This window comes from Phyllostomus discolor, chromosome 12 (genome assembly GCF_004126475.2).
Source record: "Phyllostomus discolor isolate MPI-MPIP mPhyDis1 chromosome 12, mPhyDis1.pri.v3, whole genome shotgun sequence".
NCBI classification, from domain to species: Eukaryota; Metazoa; Chordata; class Mammalia; order Chiroptera; family Phyllostomidae; genus Phyllostomus; species Phyllostomus discolor.
In genome coordinates, this window is record NC_040914.2 from 28298078 (window position 1) to 28317737 (window position 19660).

A 19660-nucleotide genomic window follows, 5' to 3' on the forward strand; every position below is an offset into this window, starting at 1 on the left:
AAAGAGAAACACAGATGTGAGAGAGAAAAATAGATTGGTTGCCCCCAACATGCCTCCCAGCCCTGGGATTGAATCTGCAACCTTTTGGTGTATAGGACAATGCTCCAACCAACTGAACCACCCAACCAGGACTGGTCATAAATCTTTCCCTTGCTTTTTGTATGATATTTTTTCAGTCACTTATTTATTTGTTTATTTAGAGAGAAGGGAAGGAGAAGGAGAAAAAGAGACATCAATGTGTGGTTGCCTCTCTCATGTCACCTACTGGTGACCTGGCCCAAAACCCAGGCATGTGCCCTGACTGGAAATAGAACTGGCAACCCTTTGGTTCACAGGTCTGTGCTCAACCCACTGAGCTACACCAGCCAGGGCTTTTTTTTTTTTAAGATTGTATTTATTTTTAAAAAGAAGGAAGGGGGGTAGAAAGAGACGGAAAGACCCATGTGTGACAGAAACATCGATTGGTTGCCTCCCATATGTGCCCCAACTGGGGTTTGCACCCACAACCTCTGGTTGTACAGACAACACTGTTAGCAGCTAAGTCACCTGGCTAGGGCTTTCTTATAAATGGAAGCCCATGACACGTGTTTTGTTTGTTTTTTTGTCACTGGCTGCTTTCACTGAGCTTCATGCTTCGGGTGCTCATCTGTGTTGTGGCAGGTGTTCTTTTTCATTACTGTTTACTGTTCCATTGTACAGGTAGACCATGTGGTATACATTTGAGTTGCTCTCACTTTTGGGTTGTTATTAGCAATGCTGTTGTGAACATTCATGCAGTTTTTTGTTTGAGCTTCTGATTTCTCTTGGGAGTAGTAGTGGAAAGTATGGGTCCTTTGATAACAGTATATTTAACCATTCAAGGAACACTCTGACTGTTTTCCAATGTGGCTGCACCATGGTGTTGCCACTGTTACCTTCTCTGTGATGGTTGCCTTGGTTTCCTCCTTCACCAGCATTCTTTAGGATTTCCTGGCAGTTGTCATTTCAGTGTGCTTGGAATTTCGGAGTTCAATTTTTACTTTCCTTAATCTCTTTTACTGTAATTGCATTCTTTTTTCTCTCTAAAAATACAGCCTGCCCTGGCTGGGTGGCTCAGTTGGTTATAGCATCATCCCATACACCAAAAGGTTGCAGGTTCAATCCTAGTCCGGGGACATGCATGAGGCAAACAGATCAATGTCCCTTTCTCTCCCTGACTCTGCCTTCCTCTCCCTCTTAAATCAATAAATATACCCTCAGGTAAGGGTTAAAACAAAACAGATCCTGATTTCAGCTCTTTGGAACTGGGTGAGGTTTTTCTTATGGTGAAGTAGATTTTGCCATTAGACAAGAATCCCAAACAGATGGAGCCCTGGAATGAGCTGCCTCAGTCACGTGAGTATACCAATCATACCTCAATAAAGTGTTTTTTTTTTTCCAAAAAAAAGTTATTGCCCTGGCCATGTGGCTCAGTTTGATGCAGCATTGCCCTGTGTATGAAAAGGCTGCAGATTCCACCTCAGCTCAGGGCACATTCAGGAGGCTGCCAATTGATGTTTCTCTCTCTCCCTCTTTCTCTCTCTCAAATCCACAAGTATATATTCAGAAAGTGATTTTAAAAGAAATTATTAGCTTGGATTTCCCAAAGGATGAATCAGGCAGAATCAAATAATAATGACATAAGATTTGTGGTAATGACAAGAGACATATAGAAGAGATATATGAAATGTCCAATTAATCAAATGATTAAGAACTGCCATTTCTGAGAGCTTCTTGCAGCTGTACCACACTGTGGAATCACCCACACATGACTTCATTTAACCTTGTAACAGCTACATAGTGGGGCGTTGTTACTAGGAGGTCCAATGAACAAACAGGCTCAGAAAGGTTAAGACAGTTATCTGAGAAAACACAGCTGGAGATGTGCAACAGAGCCAGAATTTCATCACAGGCTCCCCAGCCCAGACTGTGAACCACTGACCACCCCCTACTGCTCCCTCATCACATGGTGGTGGCCTCAAGACACAGAAGGCCTGTGTGAGCTCAGAGTCCCTAGCAGACACTCAGACCACAGAGAGATTGGCCAGCAGGTGGCACTCCACTAGCAGAGGGTGCATCATACTTCATGGTCCACGACAGATGCGTACTCTTCCAGAAATGTCTATTCAGGCCCTTAGCCCGTGTTTCAGTTGAGTTGTTTGTCTTCCGGGTGAACAGCCCCATAGTTTATTTGTACCTCCAAGGACCATCCAGTGACTTAGGCACCAAGGACATTGAGTGGTCAGGCCCTTCAGAGCTCTGCACCATGTTGATGCTAGGTCAGGGGCATATGTGTCTCTTCCCTGATCCTCTTGGCCCTTCTGGCCACAGCTCCCAACTTCTGTGAGGAGGGCCCTGTGGTGAGTGGTGTGCGCTTCCTCTTACAGGGGTCAGTGGCGTTCAGGGATGTGATTGTGGACTTCACCCAGGAGGAGTGGCTGCAGCTGAAGCCTGCGCAGAAGGACCTGTACAGGGACGTGATGATGGAGAACTACTGGAACCTGGTCTCACTTGGTAAGGGGACAACTTTCCTGCATTATTCACCATTTGCCTGTCACTTCAGGATGGCACAGAAATGAAAAAGATGGACAGATCTGACTAAGTCGGAACTTCAAATTACTCAAACTTAAAAATAAACTTCATAGGTGATGAAGTTGGGAATAGCATTTACCACATGTATATCAGTCAGAGGATTATACTATATAAAGAGCTTGTAGGAATAAACGAGAAAAAGACCGAATGAATGATAGATGGTCTAAGCTTAAGGGCATGCAATTCATATATATAGACATGCATGGAGTTACACTTCATAAAAGATTTTTAAGCCTTACTAATCATCACAGAAGTATAAATTGAGTCACAGAAATACATTTCTTGCCTATGAGGTACACAGAAATGAAAAATAACAGTCCTGGCCATGTGTGGCTCAGTTAGTTGGAACTTTTTCTTGTACACCAAGAGGTTGCGGGATCGATTCCCTGACCATGTACATACTTAGGCTGTGAGTTTGAGCACAAGGCAGAGCACATTCCAGAGGTAACTGATAAGTGATTCTCTCTCATTAGTGTTTCTCTCTTTTTCTTTCTCTGTCCATCCCCGTCTCCTTCCTCCGCACCTTTCTCCCTCTCTAAGCATATCCTAAGATGAGGCATTAAAGAAAGTAATACCATCCTGTATTATGAGAGTTCAGGGAAAAAGGACTCTTCACTTTAGGAGCATGAAGTTGGGAAAACTTTTGGAAGACAATTTGGTGTTATCAACCAAATTTCAAATGATTCCAATTCTAGAATATAAACCTTAAAATTTTTCTTCTAAGTGTGCAGAGTTTGTCATAGGAAGAAAAATCAAGAGAAATGCCTTAGCTGCGTACCTACGAGACTGATCAAACAGATTAGGGTGTAGCTGTATGATGAAATCACAGAGATCTTGGAAGATGAGCACCCTTTGTAGTCACTGGCACAGAGAGATTTCCCTGGATAACATTGTTCAGGAAAAACACTAACTTTCACAATTAGTGTATAGTCCCATTTCATTAACAGCTTTTATGGAGGTTTAACTGACCTATAATTAACTGCACGTAGTTAATGCTAACATTTTGTTGCATTTTGATATTTACATGCACCCGAGAAATTATTGTCATGATGCAGACATGTCCATTAGCCCAAAAAGTTTTCCTTCCATTTCACCCACCCTCCATTCCCTGGTGAGCACTGGTTTAGATTGCCTATTCTAGAATTTTGTATCTATATAATCATATGGTACATACCTTTTTTAAAATCTGACTTCTTACAAGTGGTATTATTGTTTTTTATTTAAAGTTTTATTTACTTATTTTTAGAGGGAAAGGGAGGGAGAGAAACATTGCTCAGCTGGCTCTCGCACACCCCAGCTGGTGCCCTGGTCTGCAACCCAGGCATGTGTCCTGACTGGGAATCAAACCAGTGACCTTTTGGTTTGCAGGGTGGCGCTGAATCTACTTGCCATACCACCCGGGACCGTATCATGTTTTTGGGGGTTACCCATGTTGTCCATATATATCAGTAGTTCCCTTCATTATTTTGTTTTTCTTTTTTTCTTTAAAAAAATTTTTTTTAAGAGAGGGACAGAAACATCAATGTGTGGTTGGCTCTCATGCACCCCGCACTAGGGACCAGGCCCCCATCGCAGGCATGTACCCTGACTAGGAATCAAACCAGCTTATTTGTAGGCCTGCACTCAATCCACTGAGCCACACCAGCCAGGGCTACTTTTCTTTTTTTTAAATCCTCACCTGAGGATACATTTATGCATTTGAGAGGGAGAGAGAAACATGAATCAGTTGCCTTCCCATACAGAACTTGATGGGACTGAACCTACAAACTTCTGGTGCTGGGGACATAGTTCCAATCAACTGAGCCCTTCAGCCAGGTCAGTAGTTTACTTCTTTTTATTGCTGAGTAATATTCTACTTCATGGAGAGACCACGATGTGTTTATCCCTTCACTTGATGGTAAACATGTGGGTTGATTCCAGTTCTAGATATTTTTCTGTAGACACAATCTGTCCTTTCTGTGGAGGATGGTTGGGTCATATACAGGTGCCTATTTTACTTTTTGAGTCTGCCAAACTTTTTTCAAAAACAGTTGTCTTGTTTTTTATATCTACCAGCACTTGCTGGGAATTTCATTGCTTTGTGCGCTTGTCAGAACTGAACATGCTGAGTCCCTCTCATTGCAGCCATTCTCGTGGGTGTGTAGTCTTTCCACAACCCAGCTCCGAGCTGATACTGAGAAGCTTTCCAGGTGCTTATTTCCCATCCATATATTCTCTTTGGTGTAGTGCCTGGTTCAAATCTTTGTGTCTTTACTTAGGTTGTTTGCTTCCTTATTATTCACTTTGAAAATTCATTATATATTCTTTTGTTGTTAATTCTTGCTCTAAGACCTTTATGAGACATGCACTTTACAACTATTTCTCCCATTCTATGGGTCCTCTTTTCTCTTCCTCAATGGCATCATTTGGAACACAAACATTTTTAATGTTGATGGGGTCCAACTTATTTACTTTGGTGTTACTTGTGCTTTAGGTGTTATATCTGAGGGACTGTTGCCTAAACCAAGGCCATGAGGATTTACTCCCATTTCTTCTACAAGTTTTAGAATTTCCCTCTTTATTTGTGTCTTTGGTCTAATTTGAGTTAATTGTTGTGAATGATGTAAAAAGGATCTAACATCACTTTTTTTTAAATTAAATTGATTGTGGTGACATTGGGTAATAGGATCATATAGGTTTGAAGTGTACACTTTTAGGATAAGCGATCTGTATGTTACATTGCGTACCCACCACCCAAAGTCACATCACTTCCCATCACCACGTATCATCGCTCTTTTGAATGTGGATATCCAAGTGCCCTGGCACCATTTGTGTGTTTTTTTCTGTTTTTGTTTTTGTTTTTAAAGATTTTATTTATTTATTTTTAGAGGGGAAGGGAAGGAGAAAGAGAGGTGGAGAAACACCAGTGTGTGGTTGCCTCTTGTGCATCCCCCACTGGAGACCTGGCCTGCAACCCAGGCAAGCATCCCAACCAGGAATCCAATCAGTGACCGTTTGGTTTACAGGCTGCCATTCAATCCACTAAGCCACAGCAGCCAGGGCCCCCACATCATTTGTTGATGAGAAGATATTTGTAATTTGATGAAGTCTAGTTTATGAATTACTTTCTTTGAGGATTTGCTTCTAACCGTATTCACAACCATAATTCTTCTCTGCCCAATCTCTGAATTCACTGGCCTGTTATGTCCCCAGCATGTCTGAGACCCATGGGCTCCAAACACACCCACTATCACCCTCATTCCCTCTACCCTCTGTAACATTACCCTCAGCCTCCATGTCCCAGGCCACCCACCACCTTCTATAGTATCACCCCACACCTCAGGGTCAGGAAACCAGGATCATTCTCCAATGTAAGATACTTGTCAAATCCTTTCCTCTGGGATGGGACAGTGACAGGTGTCCAGATAGTGACTCAGGGATTGGACCACATGATGGAATGCGCTGGGTGACCTTGAGGGTGTGGCTCCATTCTCAGAGCCTGGGTTTCCCCATCTGTAAAATGGGTGTAATCTTACCAGCACCTATTCACGTGCTGTGAGGGCTACTTTGTACCATGCCAGCAAGTGGCTGACGGTCGGTGAAGGTTTATCAGGCACCTTCCATGTGCTGGACACTGTGCGGGAACTGGGGACCAACAAGGCCCTTGCCTTCATGGAGATAACTTCCCATTGCGGGATCTGTCAGTGTGCACATGGAGGAAGAATGCCTTAATGGGCTCTCACAGTGATGCAGGTAAGAGAGTGGCAGGTGGTAGCTTCCCTTCCACAGCAGCGTGGACAGAGAAGGCCTCCCTGTGGGGGACAAAGGCTCAGTGAGGCTCAAGGATGAGTGCCCATGGGAAGGCTGGGGGAAAGGCAGGTGCAAAGGCTCTGAGGCAGGAAGCACTGGGCATGGACAAGGAAATCAAAGGGAAACAAGGATGAGTGGGGCTGGGTGGCATAGAGGAGTCAGGATGGTGGGAAGGCATTGCCTGTGGTCCCCAGGGTACTGGGAAGGTGCTGGAGGGTTAGGTCTGACTCCTGAGCTCCTCTTCCTTTGGAGTGGACAGTGGGTTGTAGAGAGTGGGGGAGGCTGCTGCATTGCAGCCGTGGTGGTGCATCAGTCTGGTCCAGTTCAAGGTGTTCTCCTGTGCGGTGGCATTTGTTAACAGTCTGGACAGTGGGAGGGAAGGGGTGAGTCAAGGATGACTGCTAGATCTTTTTTAATTAAAAAATTATTGTTGCAAAATATATATAACATAAAATTGACCATTTAACTCTTTTTAGGTGTATAGTTCAGTGGCATGAAGTACATTCACATTGTTGCTCACTGCCATCCGTTTCCAGAGCTCTTTTAACATCCTCAACTGACAATCTGTCCCCTCCAAACAACACCTCCTCATCCCCCTCCCCGAGCCCAGGCACTCATGTCCTCCTTTCTGTCTCTATCTTTGATGATTCTAGTTGCCTCATATGAGTGGAATCATAAGGTGTCAGTCATTGTGCATCTGAATTATTTGGCTAAGTCTCTTGATGAGCCTTCCTTTTTATTATTTGGGAAAGAATTCTAAAATCACAGACTCACATCAAATGTGTTAGGTTTATGATACCCAAGAGGGGCACACAAGGCCTCGGATTATTCCTTAGCAGAGCTCAGAGCGGGGGTTTGGGCAGGGGCATCCATGTAGGATGTGTCAGCGTAGAGAAGAGACAGAAACAGGACTCTCGTGACTCAGCAGAGGGGTCTCCACCTCAGGGGTTGTAGGCTCAGTGGGAACTTAAATGTGGGGAGGGGAACAGCTGCTTACCAACCCTGCTTTTTTTGTTGCCTCTTAGGAAGGAGGGCTCATTGTGACAGGATCCTCAATTTTGTAATGAGATTTTTGTGTAAGATCTCACGGTTTTTAATGTTGGCATGAACCGTGAGGTCCATGTGCAGAGTCCAGAACTCAGGACAGCCCCTAGGCTGGAAACAGAAATTGAGGAATCCACAGGACACAAGCAAGAGGGAATTGGAGCAGCTGTGATCAGCAGAGAGGGATGAGTGTGCAGAGTGGAGGGGTCTGGACCCAGCTGTCAGGGCCAGGCTGCTCCTGGGCAGCGCAGGAAGGCGGGAGCTAGGCTGGAGGGTGGGGAGACAGAGGACAACTAGCACCCACATGAGAGTCAGCTCTTATTTGATCATTTTTAATAAAAGACATTCCTTTGAGAAGCACGGATGGAATGTTCAGGGTGGAGTCTGGAAGCGAGAAGCCATGTGCAGGGAATCCTCACTGAGTTTGTGGGAGTCTTTGATCTGCTCCTTCAAGCCCATCTTCCGCCGGATTCTCTCCTGCTGTCTATCTGCCTAGCTCTGAGCTCCCCTGGCCACCTTTGCACCCACTCCCAAGGGGACCTTTTTGTCTGTGCTCAGCTCCCTACACCTCACTGTGTCAGCTCACTACTTTCCTTTCTGTCTGCCCCACAATAGTTTGTCCCCTGTTCTGAGACTGCCTCATCATGCCTTGGGAAGGTCCTCCCTCCCAGCTTTGTTAACTACATGTGTGTCATCATCTCTTTCCCCCTCTCCTCAGACTTGGAGAGTAGACCTGACATGAAAGAATTGGACCCACAGGAGGACACGTAGAAATACAGTCCATCTGTTGCTATGGTGGAAGGACCCACGAGGAATGGTTTGTGACTGTGAAGGAGCAGGGACACAGCATGACCGGGTAGGGTGACAACAGGGGAGCCCAGGAACTTATCTGGGGAGGTTTGACGTGTCCCAAGCATTAGTCCATGAATGTCATGAATTTAAGGCATTTGTGCACCACAGAACCATGGCAGCCCTACTAAGATCAGAAGGACCAAGAGGACTGGGTCCTGTTAAATTTTAGTGTTCTGTTAAATTTTATTTATTTTTAAAATATTTTATCTGTTTATTTTTAGAGAGAGGGAAAGGGAGTAAGAAAGAAAGGGAGAGAAACATCAATGTGTGGTTGCCTCTCACGCACACCCAACTGGGGACCTGGCCCGCAGCCCAGGCATGTGCCCTGACTGGGAATTGAACTGGTGACCCTTTGCTCCCTAGTCCAGTGCTCAATTTATTGAGCTACACCAGCCAGGGCTAAAAATTATTTTTTAAATAAAACTTTTAATGAGGGAGACCCACATCATTTTGAACCATCAGATGTAAAAGATATAAATAGCAGCTATCTGTCAAAATGAGTGTCAGTGCTTCGGAGTGGGGGCACAAATCGCCAACAGGAACCCCGGGAACCCAGCAAGCCTGCCCCAGGTATGAGGACACCTGCTGCCCCCAGCCCTGAGTTCCTGGCTTGGGAATGGTCAGACCAGGTGGCAGGGCTCAGACCCTCAGACTCAGAGATGGGTTGAGGGTCTCCTGAAGAAACCCACTCAGGTGGCACCCCTCCCCACAGGGCTGTTTCAGTCACTGGAGAAAAATCTTTCACATACAGACTGTCCGCCACCCACCCCCTGCTGGCTGGTATTCTTGTGAAAATAAAGTGCCTTCAGTCTGGAGGGCACATTCAACCTATGCCTTACCCTCAGCCTTAGTTATGGTGTACTTATGGTTTCATTATTGATGCTGATAGCAATCTGTTACCAATAATAAATAGCAAATGATATAAGAATGGTGCCCAATTAATAACACATAAAGTGTTTATTAATAAATGAGTAATTAATTACTACTCAGAGCCCTGTAATTATCCTGGGGTTTCCACTGAGGGAACCAAGGCTCAGGGTGCTAATACTTTGCATGAGAAAAACACCAGGGGCCAGTGAACCTGCCCTGTGGACTCCAGCAGCCATCTTTCCAGAACTGCAAGGTCTATTTTCCTGGGGCCTGGAGGTCACACCTACCTCCCCTTCCTCTGATGTGGTGGGAGGGGCAAATGTAGGGGGAGGAGCTTAAAGGGGGAGAGGAGGAAGTGGTAGGTGGAAGAATAGGTCAGAGTAAGGGCAGGTGCAAAGGCCCTGAGGCAGGAAACACTGGGCATGGACAAGGAAATGAAAGCGAACCATAGGATGAATGACACTGGATGGAAGAGAGGGGTCAGGAGAGTGGGAAGGCGTTGCCTGTGGTCCCCCCTGCCCAGTACTGGGAAGGTGCTGGAGGTTTTGGTGTGACTCCTGAGCTCCTCTTCCCATGGAGTGGACAGTGGGTTGTAGAGAGTGGGGGAGGCTGCTGCATTGTGGCAGTGGAGGTGCGTCGGTCTGGTCCAGTTCAAAGTGTTCTCCTGTGCAGTGGCATTTGTTGACAGTCTGGAGGGAACGGGTGAGCCAAGGATGACTTGTAATAATTTTTTTTTTAATTAAAAAATTTTTATTTTCTTAATGATCACAAAATATATGCAACAAAATAGACCATTTAATTTTAGGAGTAGATGTTAGTGGCACTAAGCACATTCACATTGTTGTTCAACCATCACCACTGTCCATCTCCAGAACTATTTAATAATTCCCAGCTGACACTCTGTCACCTCTAAAGACCAGCTCCCCATCCACCCTCCTTGAGCCTGGCACACGTGTCCTGCTTTCTGTCTGTATAAATTTGACTGTTCCAGTTGCCTCATATGAGTGGAATCATACAGAATTCATCATTGTGTGTCTGAATTATTTTGCTAAGTGTGTTTTGATGAGCCTTTTTATTATTTGGGAATAGATGTTCCAAAAGCACAGGTCTTGCATCAAAAGCATTAGATTTGTGATACCCAAGAGGTGCACAGTAGGACTTGGGTTACTCCTCAGCAGAGCTCAGAGGAAGTCTGGATGGGAGCATCCATTTAGGAGGTGTCAGCATAGACAAGAGACTGAAATCCAGGCTTCTGTGGCTTACGGGAGGGTAGTTAAACTTTGGTTTGGGGTCCACTGTGGGCTTAAATGAGGGGAGCGGGGCAACTACTTACCACTCCCTATCTCTTTGTTGCTTCCTGGAGGGGAGGGCTCCATGTGGCCAGATCTCCACTTTTTCTTATCAGAGTGTTATGTAACATCTCACAGTTTTTAAATACTGGGATGAACTATGAGGTCCATATGCAGAGTCCTGAACTCAGGACAGCCCCTAGGCTGGAAACAGATTGAGGAACCCACAGGGCACACACAAGAGGGGACTGGAGTGGCTGTAGTCAGCAGGGAGGCATGAGTATTTAGAGAGGAGGGGTAAGTAGTCAGCTGCTAGGACCAGGCTGCTCCTGGGCAGTGTAGAAAGGCAGGAGCTTGGCTGGGCAGTGGGGAAACAGGACAACCAGCACCCAAGTGAGAGTCAGCCCTTTTTTGTTTCTAGTAACTGTTGATGCTTTGAGAAGCACAGCTGACTGAGGTTGTGCAGAATGGGGCCTGGAAGCTAGAAGCCCCCTCACCCCATGCAGTGACTCCCCACTGGGTTTATGGGAGCCTTTGATCCAATCCTCCAAGCCTGCTATTTTCCTCTTTCTCTCCAGGGGCCTGTCCTCCCAGCTCTGAGCTCTGCTGGCCGCCACCTTTGCACCCACTCCCAAGGGGACCTTTCACCCTGAACTAACCTCTGTAAATCTCACTATCTCACTTCTTCCTCTGTCCCTTGCTCTCAGGCTCTGCCTTGTTGCACCTTGAGAAGGTCCCCCCTCCCAGTGTGGTTAACTACATGTGTGTTGTCATCTCTTTCCCCTCCCTCAGACTTGGAGACTAGTCCTGAAATGAAAGAATTGGACCCACAGAAGGACATTTGGAAAGACAGACCATCCATTGCTGTTGTGGCAGAAGGACCCACAAGGAATGGTGCCCAGGATTCTGCCTGTGAAGGAGCAGGGACACAGGGTGACCTAGTGGGGCAGCGACAGGGGAGCCTGAGGACTTCTCTGGGGTGCTTGGACATGTCCCAAATGTTAGCCCCTGAATGTCTTGAATTTAAGGCATTTGTCCACCAAAGCCCCACACCAGACCCACTGAGACCTGAAGGACTGGGAGGAGTGGGGACGTACCCATTCACCATGTGTGGGAAGGACTCAGGTACATCCAGCCTCGGTCCTCCCTCCAAACTCCATGCAGAGAGGAAGCCCTATGAGTGTGGGGACTGTGGCAAAGCTTTCAGCTATAATTTGTCCCTGAAGGAGCAGCAACAAATTCACACCAGGGAGAAGCCATTCTCATGCATCACATGCGAGAAGCAGTTTACCTGGACATCTTCCCTCAGCATCCACCAGCGTGTGCACACTGGGGAGAAGCTGTTCACCTCTGGGGACTGCAGAAAGGTCTTCAGCAGGAACAAGTACCTCATCATGCACCAGAGGACTCTCAGGGGTGAGAAGCCACTCGTGGTCCCGGAGTGCAGTCAGGCTGTCAGCCACAACTCCCCAATTACGGATCAGCAGCGTGTGCACACTGGGGAGAAGCCATATGTGTGCGTGGACTGTGGGAAGGCCTTCCGCCAGAACAAGCACCTTATCGTGCACCAGAGCACTCACACTGGGGAGAAGCCATACATGTGTGGGCACTGTGGGAAGGCCTTCAGCCAAAACAAGTACCTCACTGTGCACCAGAGGACGCACACTGGGGAGAAGCCATTCACATGTGTGGAGTGCAGCAAGGCTTTCAGCCAGAAGGCTCATCTCGTTCGTCACCAGAGGATGCACACTGGGGAAAAGCCATACATGTGTGGGGACTGTGGCAGGTCCTTCAGCCAGAACAAGCATCTCATTGTGCACCAGCGAACACACACAGGCGAGAAGCCATTCACGTGTCCAGAGTGTGGCAAGGCCTTCAACAGGAGCTCGTCTCTCAGGCTGCACCTGGGCACCCACACGGGTGAGCGGCCCTACTCGTGTGGTCACTGCGGCAAGACCTTTAGCCAGAATGCCTACCTGATTGAGCACCAGCGCATCCACATGGGGGTAAAGCCCTTGAAGTGCAGCGTTTGTGGAAAGACTTTCAGCAAGAACTTCTTACTCATGCAGCACCTGCGTGTGCACACCGGTGAGAAGCCCTACAAGTGCAGCCAGTGCGGCAAGGCATTTGGCTGTAACTCATCACTGAGGACGCACCAGCGAATTCACACTGGGGAGAAGCCATATGAGTGCAGGGAGTGCAGCAAGGCTTTCCGCTATAGCTCATGCTTGAAGAATCACCAACGAATCCACACTGGGGACAAGCCTTATGAGTGCAGGGAGTGTGGAAAGGCTTTCCGTTACAAATTGTGCCTAAATATGCACCAACACATCCACACTGGGGAGAAGCCATACCAGTGTGTGCAGTGTGGCAAAGCTTTTAGCTGTAACTCGATTCTGAAGAAGCACCAACAAATTCACACTGGAGAGAAGCCCTTCTCATGCACCTTGTGTGGGAAGCAGTTCACCCAGCAGTCGAACCTCACGGTCCACCAGCGTGTGCATACTGGGTGAAGCATTCCATGTGTGGGAACTATGACGAGGCCTTCAGCAGAGGGCTCAGCTCATTGTGCAACAAGGACACAAAATGGGGAGAAGCAATCCAAGTGTGCCCTGTGCAGGAGTGCCTTCAGCCAGAGCATGCATCTGATGGATGCACCAGTGGATGCATCAGTGAGAACGCCTGACTGATCCAGCACCAGTGCTTCCAAAAAGGGGTGAAGGCCTCCCAGTGCAGCCTGTGTGGAAAGACTTTCAGGAAGAACTTCTTCCTCATGTAATACCTGTGCTTGCACCCCGAGGACAGGCCTGACAAGTGCTCCATCTGACGGATGCACGGCGCAGAGCACTCGTTCCTGCGGCACACCGCCACACCTGGGAGAAGCCCTACAGGTGCAGCCAGTGTGGCAAGGCCTTTTATAGGAACTACTTGCTCACCCTGCACTAGAGGATCCATAGGGGAGAGAAGCTCTGCGAGCATGGCTAGGGAGAGAAGACGTTTAGCCTGACCATCTACCTCTGGGACACCTGGGAAGGATGTGCCTGTATTGGGGATGGGCAAGGGGGAGCATGGGATGTCAAAATTCACACCCAACAGGCTGGTCCTGAGCCCGTGGGCCACCGCCAGGCTTGACATTGGAGCTTACAGGTAGGACTCAAGAGAAGTCCTGTCCAGATGGGTATTAGGCATGTGGATTCTGGGGAGAGGCCACACCATACACACAAGCTACTTCTAGAGCATCTGCAGGGCCATGAGGAAAGCAAGCTCTCTGTAGGTCTAGTATCTGGGAGTGTGGCCAGGGGCTCTGTGGCTGGAGATTGAGCTCAAATAAACTGACATCTGAGTTTAGAGAATGCAATAGTGTCTCTGGGTCTCCATCTCCTGGGTTGTAAAGTGGGGGAGGGGAAGAAGAAAGAAACACTGGGAAGGTGGGCTCCATAGGGACATTCTCCCTTTGTTACACACGCCTGGATGTAGTGCAGAGGGCAGGTTGTTGCCATCCCTTGGTTTCCTCATCTTTGTACACCCAGCCTCCAGTTTCCCTGCAGCAGGAGCAGTTTCCAAGTGGTTCATGAGGGGAAAAAATTCTTTTTGTCAGCATTAGAAAGTAACAGCAATTGCTTCATGTGCCAAAGTTTCACATAGTGGTCTGTTAAATTATTATTATTTTTTTAATTTAAAAGATTTTATTTATTTATTTTTAGAGAGGGAAGGGAGGGAGAAAGAGAGAGAGAGGGAAACATCAATGTGTGGTTGCTGGGGGCCATGGCCTGCAACCCAGGCATGTCCCCTGACTGGGAATCGAACCTGCGACACTTTGGTTCGCAGCCCGTGCTCAATCCACGTTAAATTATTTTTAATAAAACTTTTAATTAATGGAAACCAATGCCATTTTAAACACTCTTAAGGGGCAAAAGATAAAGGTGCAGGTTGTCGTGTCAGAAATGAGTGTTGTGAGTGTCGTGAGTGTCAGCGCCTGGGGGGAGGGGGGATGAATTCCCCACCAGAACCCCAGAAAGCCAGCAATCCTGTCCCAGGTATGAGGCCACCTGCCCTTCTCAGCCCTGGATTCCTGACTTGGGAAAGCTCAGACCAGAAGGCAGGGCCCAGACCCTCAGCCTCAGAGATCGGGGGGAAGGGTCCCCCCTGTTGTAAGCCAGCCAGACTACCCCCTCCCTCCCATCAGAGCTGTTTCCCTTGCAGGAGAACAGTCCTGTCTCCGACCACAGGTAGTCCCCCACCTCCTTGTGCCTGTGGGAATTCTTATGAAAATAAAGTGCCTTCAGTCAGGTGGGGGCATTATCTTGTCTGTGCCTCACCCACAGCCTAGGTCATGGTGTACTTAATATCTCATTATTGATGTTGATAGCAACCTATTACCAATAATAAAAAGCAAGCAATATAAAAATGGTGCTCTATTAACAACATTACACAAAGTATTTATTAATAGATGGGTAATTCACTACTACTCAGAGCCCTGTTACTATTCCAGGCTTTCCTCTGATGAAACCAAGGCTCAGAGCTCTAATATTTCACAGGATGAAAATCTGGGGGCCAGTGAGCACAGCAGGCTGTCTGACTCAAAGGCAAGCTTCTTAGTGGGGAGGTGCTCAAAACCCATATTCCTGGGTAGAGCACAGTATCAGCTTGTGTGGTCTGGAGGCCACTGCCATTTACCCCCTCCCCAGATATGGTGGGCCTCAATAAGTGAAGGGAGAGGAACTTGGACACTTGGACAGGGAGAGGAGAGGAACAAGGAAAGGAGGGAAGGAAGGGGAACCACGCAGCAGCGCTGACAAGATCAGGAAGAAGTGGGTGACTGACTGGAACGGGTTGGGAGCAGGAACTCTGGCACCAGGTCTGCCCAGGCTCACACCCCAGCTGTGTGCTCCGACCAGTGCGGGCATTTTCTGAGCCCTGTACTCTCATCTATAAGGAGATTGAGTAAGGGAACCTGCCCTGTGGTGTTAAGTGGGTTTTCTGAGCTAATTCACACATGGTTTCTACAACACGTGCTGAGACCTGCTGGAGCAGGGCTGCCCCCAGCACTTCTGCAGGGACAGAAAAGTCTGTCTGTGCTGTCCTTGTGGGGGCCACTGGCTACAGGGGCATTGAACTTGATGTGTGGCCAGTGTAGCCTCAGAACTGAATTTTTACCAGTGTTTAATTCTATTAAATTGATTTTAGAGAGCGAGGAAAGGAGATTAAAAAGCTTTTGTCATTCCACTTACTTATGCATTCATTGGTTGATTCTTTTATGTGACCTGGACTTTGTTTAATTTTAATAAATTTATGTTTTCATAGTTAATTCTGGCTACTGGCTACTGCATTGGACTGTGCAGCTCTAAAGCCTTAGCTATTTTTGTTCTTCCTGGTGTGGCTTACGTGGTTAGGCATTGTCCCACAAACTGAAAGATTGTGGGTTCAATTCCCAGTCAGAGCACGCGCCTGGGTCACAGGTTCAGTTCCCAGTCTGGATGCATGCAAGAGGCAACCAGTCAATGTTTCTCACATCGATGATTCTCTTCCTTTCTCCCTTGCTTCCCCTCATTCTAGAAATAATAAAAGAAAAAAATTTTAAGTAAATAAAGCCTGGGATATTTTTTACTACATATTCTAAAGCTTCCGTTGTATTTTTAAAATGTGATGATGAGTCCTCTTAAAAGCCATAGCACCAATTGCATTTCTTTGGGTGTATCCTAAGTACTTAGTGTGGATTAGCCCTTAGAATCCTGGCCACGTATCTGTGAACTGGGCCCTCCGAACTGAACATAATTGCTCTGACTACTGTCATTCACTGTCAGTTACTCAGTGTGCAGTCTGTTAACTTCAAGGGGACAGGCTTGGTTATCATGAATTTTGGGAAAGGCTATGGGGTCATGAAGATGGGGTGGATGGGGGGAGTCAGGTAATAGCTCCCAGTAGACAGGCCACCACATCCAAATTTCTCCCACCCCTGTGGAGGAATCTTTTTTTTTAAGATTTTATTTTTTTATTTTTCAGAGAGGGTAGAGGGAGGGAGAGAAACATCGATTAGTTGGCTCTTGGACACCCCCATTTGGGGATCTGGCCCGCAATCCAGGCATCTGCCCTGACTGGGAATTGAACTGTGAACCTTTTGGTTCTCAGGCCAGTGCTCAATCCACTGAGCCACACTAGCCAGGGCCTGTTGTGGGACCTTTTGAAAAAACTCTCTGACCTCAGTTTTCTCATCTGTATAATGGGGATAAGGATGGTATGTACCTTACAGTGTTGTGAAGAACAAATTGAGTAATACAGGGAAGCATTTAGAAAAGTTTTTTACACATAGAAAGTTCCATTATGTGTCATCATTCTAATAATTTTTAAAAAGATTTTGCCCTGGCTGGTGTGGCTCAGTGGATTGAGCACTGGACATTGAAACAAAGAGTCACTAGTTTGATTCCTAGTCAGGGCACATGCCTGGGTTGCAGGTCCAGTCCCCAGTAGGGGTGCATGAGAGGCAACCACACATTAATGTTTCCTCCTTTTCTCTCCCTTCCCCTATGAAAAAAAATTTTTTTTCCAAAATATTTATTTATTTATTTATGTATTTATTTATTTATTTTTAGAGGTTAAGGGGAGGGGAAAGAGAGGAAGACAGGAAGAGAAACATCAATGTGTGGTTACCTCTCATATGCCCTCTACTAGGGACCTGGCCCACAACCCAGGCATGTGCCCTGACTGGGAATCAAACCGATGACCCTTTAGTTTGCAGGCTGGCACTTAATCCACTGAGCCACACCAGCCAGGACTCATCATCGTAATAATTGAATCCTCACTTTCCAAGATGGGTACGAGGTTTAAGTACAACCATGTCTCATGCTTCTTATCAGAACAGGTTTCCCTGGGGTGTGCAAGTCTCCCATGATCAGAGAGAAATATTAGCAGGAAATTACATCTGCCCATCTCTCCACCACACACACACCACTACCACCACCCTCACAGGAGGCTCAATAGATTTCCTATCTCCTTCATCATGGATGCTCATTTACCCAGTAAACATTCCCCATGGCATGTAATTTCATAGAAGGAATTTTCCTTTGGCCCAAGTTTCTTAAAGAGATGCCTGGAAGGGAATGTGTCCCTACAGGTGATCACCTGCTTTCCCAAGGGGCTGAGAGGTGGTGAGAAGTGGAGGAGGAGAGGCAAGTGTGAAGCTGGCATTTTTTCACTGCTGAATTCAATGTGACACAGGGAGGTTCATGTGATAGGTATGTGTGGGGGAGGTAATTGGGTAAAGAAGGAGCCTGAGTTTTTTTCCCACTTAGTGGGGGGAGGGGGTACACTGTTTGAAGAATTAAGAAAGTGAATGACTAATACATGAAAACCTAGAATTTCCAAACCCTCTGATAAGCAGGAATCTCAAGAGATGAGAGGCTTCAGGTAAACCAGCGAACCATTTAACAAACATTTGAGTGCCTCTTCTGTGTCTGGTACTATTCCAGGCGCTAGTAGTCCAGCAGTGGGCAAACCTCCCTTGTCTGACGGAGCCCCCACTAGTCAGTTCTGACAGATCACAGGTGACGAGGTAGAAAGTGAAGGGAGGGGCTGTTTCAGCTCTGGTGGTGAAGTAGGACTTCTTTCAGAAAGTGACATTGGAATACAGCCCCAGTCTGCAAAGAGAATGTTAGGTAGGTTAGTGAACCAAGGCAGGGAGGAGGAGGGAGACATGTCTCACCTACTAACTCATCAGTCTTGAGCCTGGTCTGATTGTATTGCCAGGTGTGCCAACATCGTCAGAAACACTATGTTAGCATGGGAGAAGAGAGCCCTTGAAATTCTATGCATCATTTCTATGTTGCAAAGAAAGCCTTTGAAATTATATATTCATCCCAAGGCCTGGAAGGTGGGAGGGGCGTCCACAGTGCCCAAAGAAGATGCCCACAAAACAACTTTTATTAATTGCCTACCTCTGGTAACTATCTCTTACAGTAAGAGCCCATAAATAACTCTTGGTAACTGCCCCAAATTTTATTAATTGCCTCCTATCACATTTCTGTTTTACAACAAGATGAAGAAATAGAGTCTGTTCCAAAAGATTAGGACCAATAGACCCCCACACCTACCTAAATTTGGTTAGTCACGTCCCCCCAGTAAAGCTGGCACCACCTTTACCTGCCAACCAATATGTAACTTCTTCACCCCCATCCTGCCAATTACATAAGTCCTCAGAACAAAGGACCTGATGCTCTAGCTACCCTTGCTCTTGCCTTTCTCCCCCACCTCAGCAAGACCCATTCTCTTCCATGAGGATGTACCACCAATAAATTCCACTTGCACGCCAGTTGACTTGCTGATTTATAATTCTTTACTGCATCGGCAAAAAGAACTGAGTTTCAGATCATCTAGCGAGCCACAGGAGGAAGAAGGTGGTGGAGTCCCTCATCACCCAGGAGGAAATTAAGAAGGAATTGGAGAAGCTAATCAACAAGATGTTCTTTCTGCTGTTGTGTGTCTTCAACCAACACCAGGGGGCGCCACCACCACATGGCTGTGTTCTCTGGTGGGAATGTGCCCTCCAGGAAGCTGCAGATCTACACCTGGAAGGCTGCCACCTTGAAAGAACTAATTAGTAAAAGAAGTCTACCCAGAAGCTAGGAGGAAGGGCACACACTTCAATTTTGTAGTTGTTTTTGTGGATATTAGAAGACCTGGCTATCAAGTAAAGGAGATTGGCAGAACCATGCCCGGAATGGGGACGGAAGATTCCATGACCCTGCAGTCTCAGAAGTTTCAGATTAGAGATTATCTGGAGATAGCAATTACCCTCCAAGAATTGGGCACCACATCCTTCAGGGCACATGAGGCCATATTAAATTTTGTTGACTATTTCTTGAGCTTATTTTTCATTCATTTATGTAAAACAAATGTACACTTTCTCTCCTCTCATTATTTCCCTTAAGCATTTAAACTTTAAACAAATTGCAATGTATTTAGTTGGAAATTAGGTTAGGCTGTGCTATGGTAAGAATATTAATAGAAAGTTCATGTTTCAAGTCCTTCTGTAAAATAATGAAGTGCTCTTGGAAGCCTATGTAAAACTGTTGTTAAGTATATATGTGCAGCCCTGGCTGGTGTGGCTCAGTGGATGGAGCACCAGCCTGCAAACCAAAGGGTTGCCGGTTCAATTCCTAGTCAGAGCACATGCCTGGGTTGCGGGCCAGCTCCCCAGTAGGGGGTGTGTG

The 19660-nt window shown here is 46.7% G+C and overlaps 1 protein-coding gene and 1 pseudogene across 3 annotated transcripts in view; both read left to right on the top strand.

Annotated features, from left to right (window-relative positions):
* The window catches only part of LOC114511737 (zinc finger protein OZF-like), a 32645-nt gene extending 18606 nt beyond the window's left edge, over positions 1-14039 (top strand). For 2 of the 3 annotated variants that reach the window (XM_036013420.1, XM_028530542.2), the window contains exons 3-4: positions 2406-2532; positions 11247-14039. In XM_036013420.1, the coding sequence (XP_035869313.1) occupies positions 2406-2532; positions 11247-12967 (1848 nt within the window). In that variant the 3' untranslated portion in view covers positions 12968-14039. Of the gene's footprint in view, positions 1-2405; positions 2533-5494; positions 5961-11246 lie in introns of those variants that run through there. The other variant, XM_036013421.1, reaches the window with a different exon arrangement.
* A 3223-nt stretch (positions 14040-17262) lies between these two features.
* LOC114510796 lies at positions 17263-19364 on the top strand (annotated as a pseudogene).
* Positions 19365-19660: the final 296 nt, after the last annotated feature.